This window comes from Linepithema humile, chromosome 1 (genome assembly GCF_040581485.1).
Source record: "Linepithema humile isolate Giens D197 chromosome 1, Lhum_UNIL_v1.0, whole genome shotgun sequence".
Taxonomy (NCBI): domain Eukaryota; kingdom Metazoa; phylum Arthropoda; class Insecta; order Hymenoptera; family Formicidae; genus Linepithema; species Linepithema humile.
Genome location: NC_090128.1, coordinates 2518553 through 2539617, shown reverse-complemented (window position 1 = coordinate 2539617; position 21065 = coordinate 2518553). Strand labels below are relative to the sequence as shown.

At 32.6% G+C, this 21065-nt stretch overlaps 3 protein-coding genes across 5 annotated transcripts in view; 2 read left to right on the top strand and 1 right to left on the bottom strand.

The window, feature by feature from the left end:
* Positions 1 to 1169: 1169 nt before the first annotated feature.
* On the top strand, positions 1170 to 19484 carry Cep164 (centrosomal protein 164). 2 transcript variants are annotated; one of them, XM_012371070.2, is made up of 11 exons: positions 1170 to 1460; positions 4370 to 4618; positions 6162 to 6971; positions 7425 to 8302; positions 8491 to 8910; positions 9218 to 9546; positions 11517 to 11968; positions 13904 to 14076; positions 14210 to 14438; positions 14935 to 15129; positions 15648 to 19484. In XM_012371070.2, exons 1-11 carry the CDS (start codon positions 1382 to 1384, stop codon positions 15890 to 15892), a joined length of 4059 nt encoding a protein of 1352 aa, XP_012226493.2. In that variant the 5' UTR covers positions 1170 to 1381; the 3' UTR covers positions 15893 to 19484. The 2 variants fall into 2 exon arrangements, with proteins under 2 accessions (XP_012226493.2, XP_012226494.2); XM_012371071.2 differs by lacking the exon at positions 15648 to 19484 and having other exon boundaries at positions 14916 to 15053.
* LOC105674596 (uncharacterized) overlaps positions 18531 to 21065 on the bottom strand; it is an 18571-nt gene continuing 16036 nt past the window's right edge. Inside the window, exons 3-6 of the mRNA XM_012371041.2 lie at positions 20103 to 20390; positions 19513 to 19760; positions 19303 to 19416; positions 18531 to 19025 (exon numbers count right to left, since the gene is read on the bottom strand). Of these exons, the coding sequence (XP_012226464.2) occupies positions 18759 to 19025; positions 19303 to 19416; positions 19513 to 19760; positions 20103 to 20184 (711 nt within the window). The 5' untranslated portion in view covers positions 20185 to 20390 and the 3' untranslated portion in view covers positions 18531 to 18758. The remainder of the gene's footprint in view (positions 19026 to 19302; positions 19417 to 19512; positions 19761 to 20102; positions 20391 to 21065) is intronic.
* The window catches only part of LOC137000851 (uncharacterized), a 1923-nt gene continuing 1242 nt past the window's right edge, over positions 20385 to 21065 (top strand). The window contains exons 1-2 of one of the 2 annotated variants that reach the window (XM_067358393.1): positions 20385 to 20540; positions 20632 to 20795. In XM_067358393.1, coding sequence (XP_067214494.1) covers positions 20642 to 20795 — 154 coding nt within the window. In that variant the 5' untranslated portion in view covers positions 20385 to 20540; positions 20632 to 20641. Of the gene's footprint in view, positions 20796 to 21065 lie in introns of both variants that reach the window. The other variant, XM_067358389.1, reaches the window with a different exon arrangement.

Here is a 21065-nt window from a genome sequence, read left to right as displayed (position 1 = left end):
AACATTGATTATTTTAATGACAAAACCGTACAGTTACTTCCTCTGTGGCTCAGTATCAAAAAGCACACACACATTTCATTTTAACCAACTGGCAATAAAATAGAGCTCTTACATCTTTACTTACGTCTATATTAGCATTAGCTGGAGAATTTTCTCACAAATTCATTTTTCGAATAAAAGACATTATTATAAAAAATAATGTTAAGTTATGTTATTTTATTAATTTAAACAAAAGAAACTAAACATATATTAATATAATAAAAAGCGTTTTTAAAATACAAAAAAATTTTATAAAATAAAATTTATGTAAAATATTTTTTTATTAGCATTGTAAGTTGCATTGTTATGCCATTATAAATATTTTATTATATGTCTATGAAGTATGATTGTTTGTATTTTTTCCAATTTATGTATTATAAAAATCCTAACAAACGTTGCACCTAAAAGCAACAAAAAAAACATGTGTTTAAGCAGAGGGCAGTAAAATCTTTTTCCGATTACAAGTGTTTCAAATCTATTTTTGATAGGCTAAAAATAAAAATGCATACAAAATACACATACATGAATATGTATACATTTATATATCATATATATACGATATGTATCTGATCTAATCAATTAATTTTATTTATTAGTTATCTATAGTCGGTAGATAGATTTCTGTGCATCGATACGTTTAGTAAAGAACAATGTTTCAAAAATGCGTATATAAATGTTATATCATTCTTAAATCCATAAAATATATTAATGTATAAATAATTTGAAAAAACTCCACTTTTATATTTATATCATCTTATAAAACTTTATCTTTATTTTTTATATAATTGCGTCTTACGTAATTCATATAATCAACTTATCAATAAAAGTGACAGAATTAGAATGTCGAAGTGTTTTCATATATCATTGATTATCGTTAAAAAGGTGTGCTTCAAGGTCAATATAGGTATTAATCAGTTCTCAACACTTGAGTTGTTTGCAGAAGATGTTTTCACACGTTTCGTCGCATTTGCAGTGCCTCCCGTTGACAACTTATTCACAATATTATAAATAAAAGCTAAATTGCCATTACTGACCGGCATTTCTTATCAGCCAGCTGATTCTGCAATTGGCGAAAAGGGGGCGCAATCATTCCCTCTCTCTCTCTCTTTCTATTTCACCCCTTCTCTTTCTTTCTTACCACCGCCTACGTTCAAGCTGAATTCAACACATTGACTACCGACGTATGGAAGCCTCGCGCAGTGCAAAAGACGCATACGTATCGTCGATATCGGGAAAATGAGCCGCCGTTACTCTCTCGCATGTCGCACGCGTACGGGAAGTATTTCCGCGTTGTAATGCGGAGCATCGCGATATCATCGAGGTGTCGGGGTGCTGCGTTAGCATGAGCATTTCTCAAGATAGCGCCGCTACGATCGTGTGCAGGGAGGTCTTCGACGAGTCATCTCATCCGACGAACGAAGGTACGTGGACGTGATCCAGGAGTCGCACAATTTTGTACAATCGTTTCATCGCTCCCCTATCGTTGCATTCGCGGCTCTGTAATAAATTCGCAGTGAATTGAATTTGTCGATTATCGAAGCGAAAGCTGTTCAACAAGGGCGTTTATTGTCAAACTGATCGATGCTCCTTCCCTCCCTTCCGCCTTGTGTTCCTTGTAACAATTTTACGTAAATTTTATCAAATGTGTGCGAGTCTCAGGGAGTTTTTTTTAATAACGTAGATGATTACGCGTTTATTCTTTACAAAAAGAAATCAATTTTGACGTGATCCTTGCCGGCAAACTTAACTATTGTATTTACCTTGCGCGGTGAGCAAAATGATTAATTAGCACTTCGATGTGAGGTGAATCTAGGTGATAATACGCCGATCTTTTTTAATACAGCAGGGTTATCGTATTTAGGCCACGGCGGCTCCATTCTGATAACATCTAAAACATATTTACTTGTTTTATTCTCGACATTTTGACAATTTTACAAGTGTATTTACTTTATTTCGTCACATTTTATTTGAATTTTGCAAACGCAAAAATGTTTGTCACATATATGTATTTGAACAGATAATTTTGTCCATTAATTTTTCTGTTATTCCACCTATCGTCTGTTATTCACATACAACGTTAGTTTTTAAAAATTGATTTCTCTGCGTTTTTCTTAAATAAAGCATTTATGATCCTAATTTTGCTGACACTTGAGTATGTCAGATACGATGTTTTATTTAATTGTTTATTACACGAAATTAAATTATCTCTTCTATTTCTCGAAAACGCTTGTACATTCGCGCAACCATTATTGGTCAATGCGCTTTTGCTGGGAAAAGGGACGGAAGCAGCGAGGAAATATTCGCATAAAAATGAAGTAAACAAGTTTTATTCCTGAAAGAAGACACGCTTAATTTAAGATCAGTCGAACAGCGAGAAGTGCAAAAGAAACCCAGTGGCGAGTTTTCGTGTTTATTTACATCACACCAGGCGGGAATACTGAGCTGGTTTCCCAGCGCGCTCCTGAAAATCAATAATTCGCAGTGCGGCGAAAGTTTTGACATAGTACGCGACTGCTCTCTGTATCGCTCCACGCCAAACAATCCGCCTTATCCGCCGGCCGAGACTTTTCAGATCACAAGCGGAATTCAAAATGACGATTTTTCCGTCGTGACTTTTTATCCCCCGTAGAACAGCTCTGTCGCCGTGGCTGGAATCACGATTGATCGAGCCGGCGGAACACGTACCAAGACTTTGACCGGCGGAGCGAGGGCAGATGGTAGCCCGACTTGCCCCTATGCGACAGCCACTACCACCTGTCCTGCTTGTTGGGGCTGATGGAATTTTTTATCGAGATCTTTTGTCGAGGCACTCACGGCAGGCGAAAATCCTGATGACCTCCCGGCGTTTGACCCAAAGCCATGGGTCATTTTTATCTCCTACCGGAATTTTTCAGCTCTTCTAATCACTCTGGATGAATAGTTTGGATCATGCCTTCAGGCGCTGCACTGACTCGTGGATAACGGCATACGTTTGTGAAAAAGATTGAATGTGTTTCATTCGCGCATAAATGGAACTTCTTGTATATGGAATTTTGAATAATCTTCTGGATTTTTCAGTGACAGTTATCTTATTTTGTTCGCTGAATATATAATAGCGACGTATCGGCATACGAAATATAAGAAGATATTTCTTACACCTGCAGACAAAACAATTACGCAATTAATTGTTAAATATAATAAGAATTTGATATAATAATTATTTCAATAATATCTGATAATTTTACTTATTTATTCATTATGCGATTGCGCTAAATCGCTAAGAATCACTAAGAAATCTCATGTCTGTGACGTAGAGAAGTTTACTTATTTTACAGTAGCTGTTACGCATATCTAATTTTAGGACTTTTATTTATGATATCATCTTTCACATGTTCTGTACAAATACGTAGCAAGCGCTCGGAACACCTGTTAATTTTAGTGATTGAGAAAAATAATATTAAAAATATTAGTATAGTTTATTGTTCTATATTATAAGAATAGTTTTTTAAAATTATTGTACAACATAGTAATTAATATGCACAATAAATGCCTTGGATGTACGTTAATCAGTGATTCAATTTAATTGCAATTAAAATTCATACTTTTTTCTGCTTTATAAAAACGATAATACTATTATATCAACACTTTTATTTCACCGACAAACTTGATAAATTGTTATAAGCATATTGCCACAGCATTATATAGAATAAAATTTCGCGCTTTAATACTTTTAACCCGGTTAACTATGATCAACGAATTGTGCAATCTGAGCGCGATATAATAAGATGCACATCAACTTTCTAATCATTGAAGTTTACAAGGACATTAATAAATCATGGTATAAAAATATTATGTTCCGTAAATAATTAGATTAATATCACCTCGAATTTATCGGTCTTTTGCTTTATTGATCAACAAATTAATTGTAATAAAATGATTACATTAAAGCTGCCGCAAAATATGAAAAAAAACCTATTTTATAAATTAGCAAACAAACTTTCATTTAAATACGATTTTTTATTTTAAAATACTTTTGTGGCCATAGTGAATGTAAATCGTATTCTTTCAACGTATTTTTATTCGATGTGTTAGATCCACTCGTGATTTTTTTATGTGAGTTATCAAAATAAATCTACTTTTTATCACCCATCACAATTTATCATAAAATTGATTTTTTCTGTTTAACGATCAATGACAGGCTGATGTTTATTCGATTTCCAATCACATCCTTTGGACAATTTATTTGGGCCTTTTATTTGTCTTTATTCTGAGGCTTTAATTACTTTTAAATGCCGAAAAATTACTAATGCCTTTTTAAACAAACTGTAAAGAAGTAATTCTGTAATTTTAGAGTTGCTGGATTATGCGAGACGTCTGGGAATTGATCCCGATGTGGAACCACACCTTCTGGACTTGGCTCGCGAGGGTCTTATGGCGGCCCTACCTAAGGGTTGGTCTCCGTGTTTCCACGAGGCCAGCGGTGCCTGGTATTATTACCAGGAATCCACTGGCACAACCACCTGGGAACATCCTTTAGACGCGGTTTACAGAGGTCTTGTCGAGCAGGCTCGAGCAGGCAACAGAAGACAATTGAGTTTTGGTATGCAATCTTAATTTCTTTACATTCACGATGGTTCTGTTTAAACAAGATTATAATAAAATGTTAGATTTTTTTAGATAATCTTGTACTCTTTTTATATTATTAATTTTTACTTTTTTAATACTTTTATATATAATTTTACCTTTATAGTTCTTTTCTTTTAAATTATAATCTTTGAAAGATAAATGATAATATGAAGCAATAAAAAATGTATTATAATAATAGATGTGATTGCAAGATCTTATTTCGAAAAGATTTACACTTAAAATACACACACACACACACGTCTTGTTAACAACAATGAATTTAATTAAAATTTTCTCTCATTCCCAATTCGAGATTTCATTATCTTAACATTCGTCGTAATTAACGTAATGCAACTATGTTTTCCACATTTGCCTCGTGGTGACTATTTCAGTTCTCAGGAGATTAAGTAATTTAATCTACGAGACAGCATTAATCGTGCGTGCTGTACGCTCACCACTTGACACTCGACACAGCACGCATCCGGATGGTTCATAACAATCTGTAAAATCCTACGACTTGGCAGTGCAATGTGCAACTGGCTTTGCATCAAAATTACGAAAATCACGGTCATATTTTTAGATTTCGCAAAGTATTGGCCGTGAATATCGCGTTACGGCCGTTAGAGAGAATTTGATACAGTATTTCTCAACTCGTATAATATTTTACGACACTGTCGCGTGTGCTTTTCATATTTCAAAAATGAAAAAAACTTTATGATTAAAAAGAAATGACCAAAGTTAATACATTTGTATTTAAAATAACCATTTAATCGTTATAATCATTTTTAATTAATACTGAATATTTTAATAACAGCAAAACAAATCCAATATAATTTATCAAACTTTTTATATTTTTAACTGACATTCGTATACAATACAAATAGCGTAAATAATGTCTTATATTTCTGATTCAGAACTTTTCGCATTTTGTATATTCATGTAATATTCGTATATTATGACACAATAAGTGAGCTAATAAAATTTTAGTTGTAAGTTTTTTATTAACAATTATAATGTATAAATATCTAGACACAATGTGTTCAATCCAAAAAGTTTTAAATTGGAAATATAAAGTATTATTGACGCCTAGTTTAGATATATGTATAATCGCTTAAAAAGAATGCAGGAAAAAATAAAATACAAGGAAGATTGAACATTCTTATTGTTTTCAGAAATTATCGTCAGATTATTATCAGACAAGTTGATAATCATGTTTCATGATAACTGTTATGATATGACACAAACTGAACGATTGTAACGATTTTATATAATTTATTATAAATTTATTGTTCATAAAATTTAATAAAATAACGTACATAGTTATTAAAATTTTTTAATATTATGATTTATGTGTGAGTTACGGATGTAACATAACATAAGAATGGAAATGTACAAAAACATTTGCATCATAAGCTTCTACGATATTTTAATACGTCGTATTTATCAACTCTTACAAAATTTTGTTAAATATAGCAAAAAGTGTGTAAAAATAAAAAATGAATTTTTTGATATCGCAGAAGAAGATTCAAAGACTACAGCAAAGGATCTTGAGTCTCACGAGGATGCCACATTACCGAAAGAAACTGCTATTCCAAAGGAAATGATTATCTCAAAAGAAACTGCTAAAGAGACTAGTCAATCCAAACCTGGCATAACGAGCACCAAGATTCCTATGAAGTTGGTGCCTCTGCGTAAAATCGAGCGAATTGACGGTTCGCGTAAAAAGGATCGTCCTTCGTCCTTCGATAGGCTTCAGTCGCGAAGGGAAAGCGACTCGAAGTCCGACAATGTGATATCCCTGTCGAGTGATCGAGCTGCCCGAGATTACACGAACTTGAAATTTCAAGACCCGAAGTTTTATGAATGTCCGAAATTGCTAGAAATCGCGGCAAGCGCGATCGCGACGAACGCGACGGCCGTGACGACGACACCGCCGAAGAAAGAACTCGATCTGCGGGAAGTGCTAAAGAGATCCGAGTCACTGAGTCCGTGGCACGAGAAAGATTGGGAGCAGCTATCCAGCAAGTTTAGCTCCGAAGAGAATATAATCGACATCGACAAACTCAGCGCCAGCACACTGGCTAGGCCAGAGAAGTCGGAGAAGTTCGATAAAGAAAAACATCCAAGTCAATTGGGCCAGCAAAAAGAGTTGACCCTTAGTGGCGGTGGTTCGATGTTTCTGAAAAGTAATAGAAGTAGGGATACGACACCCAGCCAAGACGGTGGCAAGTTGGAAGATTTTCGGGCGTTGACGATCTCTGATGAAAGCAATAATGTTGCTGGAGACAGGCCCAAGTCCATTTTGAGAGAGAAACAATTGGAAGATGGTAAGACTGATTGCACTGACCGGCAAAATTAATTATTTTTTTATTGTCCGGAAAGGAAGAGCCAATTTTTCGTAGTTTTTGTGTATTAAATCCAAATCTGGTCTCTAAATGTAAGTATTACATCAGAATTTTAAATAAAATTTTAAAATTTAAGAAAATATGAGAAAAATTAAGATGCTGGCCATATTTGCAATTAAAAAAAAAATTTTTTAATTACTCTTATCTTAAAGTACTTTCTTTAAAATATGAAAAAGGAAAAAATAAAAAATATGAACTTGTTATTTTGCATAAATCGTGACGCAGATGACTCATATGATGCAGTTTGAATAACATTGAATTAAAATAAAAAATGTTACTAAAGAAATTCGGAACTATTTTTCGCAAATTCTTGAATTAGTATTAGGAGACAAACTTCGCTAATATTGTATCTGACCTTTATTTAATTATTGATAGAGGATCGACCATTGGACGAGGAACGCAAAAGCGTGCGCTTTGACTTGGAAAAGGAAATCAACATCAATTTTACATACTCAGAATCCGAAGACGAATGGGAGTCAGAATCTGAAGATAAGAAGCCGCAAAAGTCGGCTATAATCAGCAATAAGATTACTAGTGCTATTCTATCACCGCGGACAACTTTTCAATTGTTCGGCGATAACAATAATGACAATAAAAATGATGATCTTTCGGATGAAAAGGATCAGGATAAAATGGATTCGGAAATTAGCAGACGGCGTTTGTCTCTGGAGAAGCTCGAGACCATGTCGAAGAACGCAAAGCTAATTGGCAATAGATTCCTCGTTCAGAACGTTTCGGAAAACGAGCATCGTAGCCAAATGACAAAAAATATACAGAACAGCCTGGAAAAAGACAGCAGTTTTGATTATCTGCCGAATAAGCTAGGCGAGAAAGTGAAAAACATTGACTTGCCATCGAAGAGCGAAACAGATAGCACCACAAAAAGTAGCGATTCCGACGAGATGCGCAGAACAAAATCGATTTTTGAGAAAGCGCGGTATATAACAAAGCACTTGTCGAATCGACAGCTTGAAGATGACGAATCTTCCGATATTTCAAGAAACAATCAAACTTACGCGCTGAAAGAGCGATTTGTTAGACCTAAGTTAGAATATTCCCGAAGTATTGACGATATGAAGGTGAAGATGAATAGAGAACACGAAAAAGAAATCGAAGCCTTCAAAATCGAGCTTGAGATTAAATTGCAGGAAAGAAAGAGGGAACTTGAAGAAAACTTTATGCAGCAGAAGATTTTAATGCAGCAGTTTTTGGAGCAGAGATTAGAAGACATTAAACAAGAAATGGGTCAAAAGGTAACATCTTTTTTTGCAACATTTGTGAAATATTGTCATATTGTCGAATTTTCTTGAGACATGTAATATAAATTCGAAATGTTATCCGAAGAAATAAAACTACCATAAACAAAATCATTTAAATAAAGATTCTTCCAATTTCTTTATAAACAAAATAAAAAACGTTTATTCATTTTTACACTTTTCAGGAAAAACAGGAAATTCAAGTATTAATTACTGAAATGGACCAAACTAGAATGGAAAATTTGAAGAAAGTCCGCGCGGAACTGGAAGTCTGTTACGAGAAAGAAAGACAAGAGATATTAACCAATTTGAAGACAGAGCTTGACGAAAGGAAAAGAGAGCTTCTGGAGCTAAGAAATGAGGAGATGGGCAAACTAGAAAATGAGCATGAACGTGATCTCGGCGAAGAAAAGCTCGCGAAGCTAAACGAGTACGAGCTAAAGAAGCAACACGGTGAAAGAATCGATGTCTTGAAGAAGGAACTGGAAAAGGAATTTGAAGATTTGCGAAATGAATTGCGAACGCAGCAACGAGAAAAAATCACCAAGTTCACCGAAGATCACGAGCAGTGCCTAGCTGAAATTCTACGTGATTTCAGAATGGATGTAAGTTCTTTTCACATGTTTTAAATATAGCAATAATTAATCCATTAATTGCTACAAAAACTCTAACTAACGTATCAACAATTTGGCGTAAAAAATTATTAATAAACAAATATTTTAATGATAAACACACTTTTGCCGACGTCACGCATACATCAATCTTTATAATAATTAATTCAAAGTCTAAAACTCATTGTTAGCGATGCATCGCTTATATTGGATAAAATTCATCACTATTCTAGTACTATGAAAATTATTCCTTCTTTCATATGCAATTATATGAGACTTAATTTGTCCACTGCGGTTTCAGGAAGCTCTCGCTCGTAAAATGTACAAAGAGCGGCTGGAGGAAATCCGTGCGGACTTTGCTCGTGACACTGACAAAGAGGCGAGAAAGCAGTCCGAACGGGCTTTTCAACAAGACAGCATTGATTTTGAGAAAATGCGCTGTGAGAAGCGGCTATTGCAAGACAAGTACACGGCGCTCAAGGAGAAGTACATGAAGCTGAAGAACGACGTTCGCCTCGCTGTTGAGAGGAGGAGCAGGAGGAAGGAAGCTGGATACACTACGGCCTCGGAGACCGAAAGATCGACATCCACCAGAACGAGAACAGACAGAACTGAGTCATCGGAGCAAAAGTGAGTCTTTTTTATTGAGCAGAATTAAAGCTTGTAATTTAATATGTGAACGAAAACACGCTCGGACACTGAAATAGGCTAGTGGCACGATAGAAAAGAATATTAATAATATTTGTCGAAAATTCACAGAGTTCTTTTTCATTCTTTTGTACAATTATTTCTCGCTAAGATGATAAGTAGATGTGGTAGTTGCGATCGGATAATTATATGTACTTTTAATTATAATTTTTTAGATGAATATATACACTACTACACAACAAATAATACAAATTCGATAAAACATTACCGCAGACGAAAAATTAAAAAAGTATTTTAAAGCTTAAAGTATGTAGACACTATCGCGTACCTTAGATCATATTTTGAAAAACTTTTATCTTTAAACTTTTAAGTCCAAAAAAAAGAACATATTCCGTTCTTAAAATTACGTATGTTTGACACTCTGCTGGCTGACAATAAATGCACGCCATTAATGCGGCGAATAATGCCGTATTAATGGCGCGCATTTAGCCCTTCTCGGCCGCACTGCTCTATCGCGTCAGATGTTTGAAATTGATCAATTTTCAAACCGCTGTAACTCGGCGAAAAATCATTGTAAACAAAAAAAATAAAAAAAGCATTTTAAAACTTGAAACTTATACTTTCACGTATTTTAGGGCATTTTTTAAAAGTTTTATTTTTCATACTTTGAAGCTGAATACGTATTTTCTACATTCTGTAACTCGATAAAACAAACTTTTCTTGAAAAATTTATGACAAGTGCCAAAATTACAACATTTTACCTACACAACGCGTGTTTTTAAATCTTACTAGGATTTTTTTGTTCAAAAAACTGTCTAAAGCAAGTAAAAGTACAAACTTCAAATTTCGAAATACTTTTTTTAATTTTTTTGTCTGCGATAATTTTTTACCGAATTTTTGCAGTTAGAAAATTGTTCAATTTTATGCGTTTGAAAGATGTTTTCTATTTTTTCAAGTCAAATAGTGTATATTTTATATAAATGGATCAAATAAATTAAATTTGACAAAAATTACTTTTTATATTGCTAGTCTATTTCAGCATATTTGTTATATGATATAAGAGAAGATCTAATTATTTAGCTCGTAGTTAACAATAATAGCGTGCAATAATCAATATCTGTATAATTCTTAATATAAGCACGCCTGGCGTACAGCACAAGCATGCATCTCACATTACATCTCATTAATATTTTCTTTTCTTAATGTAATCACTTGATGTTTTCATAGTAATTAGCGAGATTTTAACATCACCTTTAAATTTTATTATTATATTTGTATATAGCTATATAATTTGGTATAGTTATGCAGTAGTTATAATATTATCTGCAATAATATATATGCATTAGCAATATTAGGATGTTTCATAACTGGTTATATAATCAGAAAAAAGGTGATTCTATATAAAAAAATAATTCAAAAATATAGAATAAAATTTTTTCACGCAAAGCTTCGCTAATAAGCTCGTCACAAGCATGGAACGTAAAAAGAATGTTTCTATATTTTACAAAAGTTTTATAAAAGCTTTATAAAAATTAATTCTTTTATTGATAATAAACTGAATTGAAGGAAGGAGAGTATACGGAATGTAATAGACAAGAGAGAATGAAAAAAGAATCCAACAAAATTTAGCAGCAAAATCTAAAAAACGATGAATTTTTACGTAGAACAATGTAATAGTTAGCCAGCGATACTTAAGATTAAGATAAAGATAATTATTCTTAATAAATAGATATATTCTCGCTAGTTTCTATGTTACAGCACTAAAATGTTGCACGTTCATCTTTTGATATCATTCTCACTAGTACCTTCGCAGTCCATATATCGTCAGTCATTCTTTGTGGAGAGACGTACGTTTGTCCCAGTTGAGTTCATGAGCTGACTGTGAAGGTACTCTGTCATCTTCATGCGATTCGCCCTAATGTCTGGCTATAGGCCTTAAATCGTGCTCGCAGTACTCCGCTGGGGGATGCGCGCTCGAGTCCGGTAACAAACGCGAACTCGCTGGAGGGTCAGAGCGCGAGTGAACAGATCGAGGAGCAAAACGATCCGGACAATTCGAGGAGTCACAATTCGGCGGCCGCGGGATATCAGACGCACGCAGCCACCGCCACCGCCGCCGCCGCCGCCGCCTCCGCCGCTACTGCCTCGAAGAACGCGACAAAATTTGAGTCCGATGACACCACGACGGCCAGCGAGACGAATGCAAACATAATGATGAAGAAGAAAAAGAGCTTTAGTAAGAAAGCTGCCTCAAGCGCAAGTCGCTCCAGCGGTGGCAACAACAACAATGCGGATAACCCCGTGGAGAATATCAGGAAACAGCTGAAGAAGCTGGAAGATCTTGGCGACCAGCTGCCGAGTAACGAAACGGCCTATACAGTGCGATATCCTTTCCAAGATAAAGGTGATTGCTTTAAACCTATTTCGCGCGTCCTCACTTTGTCCATTTCCGAGAGAATATAAATTCTGCTCGCAGAGTCCCAAAGATTTAAAATCCAAGTTGAATATCAGAGGAATCAGGTTTAAGGAAGAAAACCTTGCTTCTTTTGAAAAAACGGTATACGTCTTTGTCCGAAAAGTTTGCTCTGCTTCGCAAGACTGAATCTGTTGTTAGGATTAAAAAAAAAAAAATTTTTCTTACAGTAAATTCGAATTCACTTTTCTTTTTATATTATTTATTTAATTTAAAGTAAAAAATTAATACTTTAAGATGGTATAAAAATTATTGAAAAAAAAATTTATTTTACTCGGAACAGCATTATACGATTTGACATATGTATTTTTCTTTGATTGTGTCAAAATGTGATGCGCACATTTTAAGAGTGGATTCGGACATAAAAACTACAACGCATAAAATTACGAAAAATTATTTTTTTTTTCCTAAACAATAACAAAAATATTTAATCTTACAGATTAATAATATTCAAATTTAGGTAGCAAGAGTTTAATATATGTGAGTTATTATGATATGAGATAAAATTGGATATTCTGTGGTATTGGTTGTGCAATAACATTGCACAACTGGAAAAAAATTAAGTTTAATAATAAAGTAGATAATTTTATCTTAGAATGTTTTGTATATAACATTATACGTTGCTTTTTCAAAACATACAGTTTATAGTGGCATAAAAATATACCGCGATTTAAAATTTATCTTTCAAAATACGCTGTATACAGCATAAAATATAACAATATTATGTTACACACCCTGTATAGGCTGTTACAGTATTTTGAACATTAAAGAAATATGATTGAGAAATTTTATAACCTATTAGGAAAAGTTTTGTAAATCGAGAAATATTGGGAAAAGTTTTGTAAATAATTAAATAGATTTGCATATTTATTATACATGTACAATATATTTCGCAACTGTAAATAATCATACTCTTGTATGTATCCATACTATTTTAGATCAATTTTATTGCATTGTCTCTTATCTTTATATCTTGTTTCTCTTTCCCCCTCTTTCCTTCAATCTCTTTTTTTCTATTAGAATATGGTTTGGACAATAGTGCAATGTTGTCTTCGATTATTTGTACTTTTTAAATTGTTAATTAAATATTTTATTTTTTGCACAGTATAAATAAATTGCACATCCCAATTTTATAAATAATGTAAATAATTGTACAACCAAGTATTTGCAAGTTGCTATTACTTTATATCTTTAAACTGAAACGAAGAATATCGTTACTTTCTGTTATCGTTATCAATGATACATACTCACGATTATGTTTTATTATTATTTCCTTTTTTTCCATAGGACTGTATACACTTTACTTTGGTTAATGGCTTATACTCTTCGACTTGCTTGTAAGTGCACTATTAATTTTTCTTTTGCTTTTGCATACTGATTTTAATCACCTGTTTCACATCCTTTTTTCGTCTCTTCTACAAAATTAAATTATAAATTTATCCTTTTTATTAAAAAAATAAGCTTTTAAAATGCTTGTAAAATTATTATAAAAACACATATTTATTTTTTGCTATTATCTTTTTTGTAGAGAGCCGTTATATTAATATGTAAGAAGCGTTTTACAAAGAAACTAATGATTTACATTTTCATCGAGATTTTAAAGATTTTTCTACAAAAAATGGTGTTTTATAAAAAGAAACCAAACTTTTTGCACAAAGAGGCTGATCTTACAAAAAGTGTGCAACATTTTAATACGATGTTTTATGAAAGGAGCTTTATTATCTATTTTTGTTTCTTTTTTATTTTATTCAGCAAAGTAGCGCAAGAGCTTGGGACAAGCCTAACGTTCAGAATTAGATTTGCTAAAGTTAGTCGAAGTTTAGAGTTGAACATGACCTTTAAATCAAAAGTAATTTCTTCTTACAGCGCCGGCGAATGTCTCTTCGGAGCTAGAGTTCTTCCGACATCGGATTCATGTGGAGAGGGACTCGGTAAGGAGGGCTCGCGAAGCGCTGAGACAACAGAAAAGTGCCTTTCAGGGTAGGCAAAGGGCTTGGAAACAACGGAGTGCGAGGGCCACTTTAGAACAATTGGTGCAGGTATTATTATAATTAATTACGAATTCTAAATTTCAGAAGCGCCCTGAATTAATTCATATTATTTGTATCGTAAAAGTTATCAAATTTTACAAACGTGATCAAATCTAAACAGCATCGTTATGTACATTTGCAGGAAGAACGTGAGCTCTCTGATATGGAAGTGAGTTTGCATCGCACCAGAAGTCTCTTGGGTGAGAAGGTCATTCATCTGAGGCATCTAGAACAGTCTTTAGAGCGTGTGGCAAACGACAAGCGAAACGAAAACGAAGCATCTGCGAAAAATGATGAAATGACACTAAGCGACATGTCGAGCGCCAGTAGCGGTTTCAGCTCAACTGATTTAGGGACTGATACTTTCATAGGTGAGTTGCAAACAAAATTTCGTAGATATTTAATAGTTTCAATATTCTCAACGGTATACAATAGGCAAGAACGAAAGAAATCCTTGATATTAATAATATATAAACAATAATTTGATATTTAAATAAGTCTTTGTACGGAGTGCGACAATAATCGTGATACAAACAGAAGCAAAGTGATATTTCGTACAAAAATAGATCAAAAGTGTAGAATAATATTTTTATACGAGATTTTATTATTGAGAAAGTTGACTTTAAAAAAATTAACATTTTTATATATTTTTAAGTTTAAATTTATTTATAATTTTGTAGATAGATATTTATTTGTCTTCAATCAGGATTACAATTTTCTATTACAAAAAAAACAAAAAAAAATTGTATATTTCAAAAATATATTAAATAATATAAAACGTACAGTCATTAATGCTTTATACAAATAGCTATATGAGTAACAGTATAAATTTGCGTTACATTGTATAGTCTGTTGTTGGAAATCTAGATAAGCCAGATCATTATCAAGAGTCCACCGAAATCATCGCAAGCTTAGAGACGTTAAATTCAGAAATACGAGAGATTTGGGACGTTTTAAACAAACGTCAAGATAGCAACATACCTCCAACTCCGACTCTTATGTACTCTTATCTGCGATGGTTGCGTTTTCATCATCTCACCGCGCAGCCTAATAGCCTGCAAGGTAAAAAAACATAATTTATGCAAATGTATAGATATTATTAAGAATCAACATAAAAAATACACTAAAATATCCATAAAGTATAGAAAATAAGTGTTGGAAGCAAGTAGCTGAAAAGTGTTTCCTATTTTTTATGGAGTCGTGTACGTTCTTAAAGTGATAACGTAAAATACTTTTGTGATAAATATAATTGCGTGATGATTTTTCAAATAAATACACGCTATTATTTTAGCTTCTAGTAATTTTTTGACGAAAAAAAACTAAAAATTATTTTACAATGGAAATTATTTTATTTTAGAATTATTTTAAAGTAGAAAGGATTTTAAAATAGTATTATTTGATATTAGCAAACACCACTTAGCATGATCGAATTCAGATAACTTTTTATAAGTAAAATATGTTTTATCATATACGTATCACTAAATAGAAAAGTGTCATTATAAATTATTTAATAATTATTTATTTAATAATAAATTTTTATCTATAAGATGTTGTTAATAAAAACTACGTCCATTTTTTAGGTGCCTTTGGTACGCCCAACATACAGTCCAACATCCTGTCTCAATTAACCGCTGCACAACCTCCTACCACGACACAAAATATCATCGCTCAGTACGGCCCTAACAGTGGCTTCACCACCAGTGTTGGCACAGTCGAAAGAAACGCCTCGAATTTGATGGAAAGGACCAGAAATCTCAGGGATTGGCTACGCCAAGCTCGCGTCGAAACTACCGACCTGATCAGTCCAGGTCAGGCGACCCTTTAAATCAACAACGTCTAGAAACAAACATTTTTTCTTTTTCCCTAACTCCCTTTCCTCTTACAAAGGTCACCTTTATTCCCGGAGAATTATATGATTTTGAAATGTATAATTTGTTGTGCAAAAAGTACAAATTGTACAGTTACTCCTTCATTCTCCACATTTAATTAGCATTATACTTTTATCGAATAGTTAATTGTGCAATATATTTCTCGAGTTAATTTCAATTTATCTCACGTAGTTTACAATTATGAATTTGTTGAAAACAATGTCGTGATAATCCTATTTGAAACGTAAGCATACTCAATTTATATAGATTTCAATTTTACGCTTGTTTACTGCTCCGAATCTTGTTATCGTTATTGCCGAATCGACGATCAAACTCTCAAGAATACATTACGAAAGATAATTCGTGTGTGAGCGAGATTAAGTCACGGACGTGACAATTGCATATGATATAAATGCATATAATTTTCAATATCCACAACGTATTTTAAATTCGAGCTTCAACAGAAAATTTAATTGACACTGTGCTTTGATAAGAATAAACCCATATAATTTAATTAATGAACTGGATTAAGAATTTCTCCAATTTTTGCCGATCTTGCGTTGATACTACAGCGTGATCGTTTAACATTTTTACAATTATACTTCTTTAAATGCAAAACAAGATCATAACACACATGCAAAAAAAAATATACACGAGAGATTGTTAAAGCCAAACGTAACAAAACTTATGATTTTTCAACAAACTCTTTAGAGCAAAATATCACGAGTATATAAAGCAAATATTGTCCAATATAGAATTTAAAAAGTTTAAGAAATTATCCTAGAAAAACTAGTTTTCTCTTTTGTCTTCCAGCGTGTTATAAACTTAATTAGCTCTACATGTAGTGTGGTGTTGCATTGCGTGTTCTGTGTGCGATGAGATATACACCTTGACTTACCTTGATTTTCTGTTCATAAACTTCATATTGTACGTAAAGCTTGTAAATTGATGATACGGGATGGACGTGTATCTATGATTGGAATCTTTATAAGCAGAATGTTTCTCTTGTAAATAATTATATTCGATATCGGGACCGACGTCGCGGATCAACGCGTGTTACAACGATCGGCCCGTTTTTTCGACAGTCTGTTGATTCTCTGTATATTTTCGAGATCGACTTTTTGACTAGAGAACAGCGTGTAACATGTTGTATAATATACTTATATTATATATTAGTCTAAAATGATGAATCACACGTTTAAAATGAATATATATTGTATTGTTTGATCGTGCGTATTCTATTTAATCTTTTACGGAGATTGAATCAAAAACATGATATTCTATCATGATACTTTGTAGAATATTTTGTAGATTTCTGGTAATTTGTATCTTTTATACTTGAATCACAAATCTTAAATTTTTATGTTGTACGGCTGTTTTGCGCTGCAAGAAAAATAGTGACGTACGCGCAAGACATCGCTGCTATTCGTAGGCTATTATCAATTAGAATTATGAATTTCGCGCGCAATCTTGGTAAGTTGCCTCGATATTTAATCAGTCATTTTTTAAATACCAAAACTTTCTCTTAATTAGCAAATGATATAAACACATATGCTATGTACGTCATGTAAATTGCATACTAAAATAGGATTGAAATATACCAAACATTTTTTGGTCGAGCGAATTTTCAGCGGCGACTACTCTGATGTATCTTAGAGAAAAATGATAATATAATATACACAATGTATAAATTATGTCACAATATCGTGATCTCATTAGATATACGATGTAGATTAATTGAAGATTGTACACTTTGGAATGTAGATATAATGTTGAATAATTATTGTAATTATATGTACATGTTTTTTATGTTAATTTGTGAAACTAGGCAGAGAGTTTTGTTTTATTGAAAGATGTAATTATCTATATGTACGTAAGTATTTTAAATCAATATCGTGTATCGCAATATTCGAAACTTAAGATACTTCGTGATAAATATACACAAGATATTTTAGGCGTAAAACATTATGTAGGATAACAAATTTTTATTTTTGTGTCGTACATCGTTACGGAAAAATAATTAATTTGATGGAAATTCTTAATACTTTAATTTTTTTTAAACTATATGTAAGGGAAAACTATAAAGCAATATAAATAATCATTTTTTATATAGAATATATACTTATAATTATGTAACATACTGTTTATTGTTTTTTGTTTTTTGTATAATTGTTATATAAATTTTATTTTATTAACTTTATTAACGTTTTAGGAAATCTATCGATAAAAAGCGTTCCTTTCTCTCGATCTCGAAAGCTAAACTTTAATTTTACAGATATCAAAAATATGTACCAAACATATTTTTAAAAGTTAAAACAAAGAAATTATATAATTAATTTAAAGTACAGATAATAAAATTCTAGATTCCAAAGTGTATGGACTCTTTGTATTAGTACCGTCCTTATTATATTGCGAATATTTTTTATGCTTTCAAACGAAATATTTGCATTTATTTGCGAATTCGTACACATTAGGCTCGATTAATTAACTACTTTTATTCATTATTGTGTACTCTGTACTATTGATTTTAGAAATGCCATAGAAATGCCATAGTATCATGAATTATCTGCATAATACATACAAAAAGTATGAGCATAGAAGTTATAATTATTTATTATTATTACATACTTAGTTAACAATAATTTTAACATTAAATGTTTTTTTATGTAAAAACATTGTTGCTTTCTCTATAGTGTTGCAGTATGAAATATGTAAAAGAGAAAGAAAAAAACCGCATTATATATTAAAAAAACAAAAAATGCGCTGTTCAATACTTTACTTTAATTATTCCATCGTTTTCTCATTTCTTTGCAATGGTAATTGTTATTGCGATGAAAATAAACTACAATCGGTATGTTTGCTCTCGCATTTGTCGCTATTTGCTTCGAATTCCTCTACAGACGGTAGCCACGCAGTAATTCCATGTATGTAATTTTGCGATTTATTATTAAGGGAGTTTTGTACTGTTCTTATGACAAGAGATGATTTACATAACAGTAATCTAATGCAAGCGGAATCGGAACTACTCATACTCGCTATCAGTTGATTCGGTAGATTCGGATCCTTCGCTTGATCAACCAAGTTTTGGATCTAAACATGATAAGTAAAATTGTGTACTTTTAATACATTTTATGTTTATGCGTGGATATTTAAAAAAATTAATTTTCAAAAATTAATTAATTAATTGTAAATTTACAAGTTTTGATTAATTTCGAATTTGAAGTGCAACTATCAGGCAATATGATTTTAATTGTGAATTAATTTGAAGAAATTCATATCTAATTGAAAAGTTAGATAACTTAAATAAACTATTTAAGCATATTTGAATCAAGGTTAAAATCGTATATATTTCATATTGACAACTTACTTTTTCATTTTTATTGTCCAAAATAAATTTTAAGGGATCCCAAGCTAGATCTTTGTCAGCAATATTTCTAGCATTATTGTTTTGCGGCAATTTCAATCCAAAGAGCGAACTTATCTGTTTAAAAAAAAAATTATTTAAATGTGCTAAGTTTTACAAGAATAAAAAATCTGAATAATTTCTAATGTGCATATCTATACGTAAATTATTTACCATTTGGGCAAGAAATATGACGCTGTTAACTGCAATTGCTGCGACTTTAGGTGAATCAAGTCCGAAAAGTCGAAGGAATGCAGAAACGAGATTTGAAGGGCCAAATGGTTGCTTTGCCTCATTGCTCCCGTCTTCTCCTCGTCTCTCCTTATGACCTAAACTCTTAGATACTAGATCGGCAATATCCTTAGCTGTTTCCAAATAGTTAGTGGCGTACTGCAATCCTGATTTTATCTTATCTAGAACATCTGAGTATTAAAAAAAATACAATTATTCTTTTTTTCCTTGATAAATAATCACATTCAAAGACAGAATCAATAAACTAAAATCACTGAAAAAACTGAAATATTTTCATAAATGAAAGCAGATAAATAGGCAAACGTAAGTCTCGTTCGAAAGGTCTTGAAAAACCCTATCGAATGAAAAAGAACCGTTTCCGACTTAAATCACGTTTGACGGATGAATCTTTCGGACGAAAGTTGATGATTAATCAATTAATATTATCACTTACTAGTAATCAATTATAATATAATAGCAAAGTTTCTGTACACGCGTAAAAGATAAACTTTATAAAAGAAAAACAGGCTTACCTTCGGTCTTTGCGAGCTGTACACCGTCAAATATAGTTACCCAAAGAACGCAAAAGAGGAGACAAGAAGAGACACTGGACATTTCGTCGAATCAAACTGTCCCACAGCACTGAGACCGCTGAGGATCTTCGTAAAACAGGATCATAACGGATGTTTGCGTTAACTGTGCGTTTATTTCCATTCCGTTGCGTCTCCGACGGAAGAAAATGCGAATGTCACTCTTCTTGCTTCGCCAGCCAAGCGCGAGAAAACGGCAACCGTGCTTCACAGCGCGATTTAGTCGTGTTCCTGTTAGAAGTCATAAAAGGAATTATTAAAGTGACAGAGGTGCTGGAAGGAACATCTCAAATTCGCGTAGCTATCGTCGTCATCGTTAAAAGAATCTGTTCAAAAGGCATTTGACATATCAAACGGAAGTTCCTTGACTTATTTTTATAAGTATATATTGAAAATTGAATTTAAACACATTTTAAACATTTTGCGATGCCTAAAACATGTTACGTTGTATATTAATCACTAAAAATTTCAGAACTCCAACTATGTATCGCAATATATTAGTGTTCTGTGCATTTTACATTTTAAAAGTGGCATCCGAAGATCAATCAGCTTTACATCTGGATGAAATTCGCAGCTTAAGCGAATTACCAATGGACAAACTCATTCAAATTAAATCTTCTCTTGCAAGCGAAAATGGTAAATCATTGTAAATCTTTTATTATACATATATAATACTCTTTATATGGTCCTCTTATGGAGTTCCAAGAACTTTCGTCAGTTTCACAAATTTGCTAATGTACATTTATGTTTACTAATATTTTACTATTCATCACGCTACAACATTTTAATACAACATCTGAGAAAGATTTACGTTATAGTCTGCCTCAAATCGACGGGTCAATTCATACTTACCTAACTGTTTCCAGTGTTGGGAAACCAAACTGAAAGACAATAAAGATTTTATAT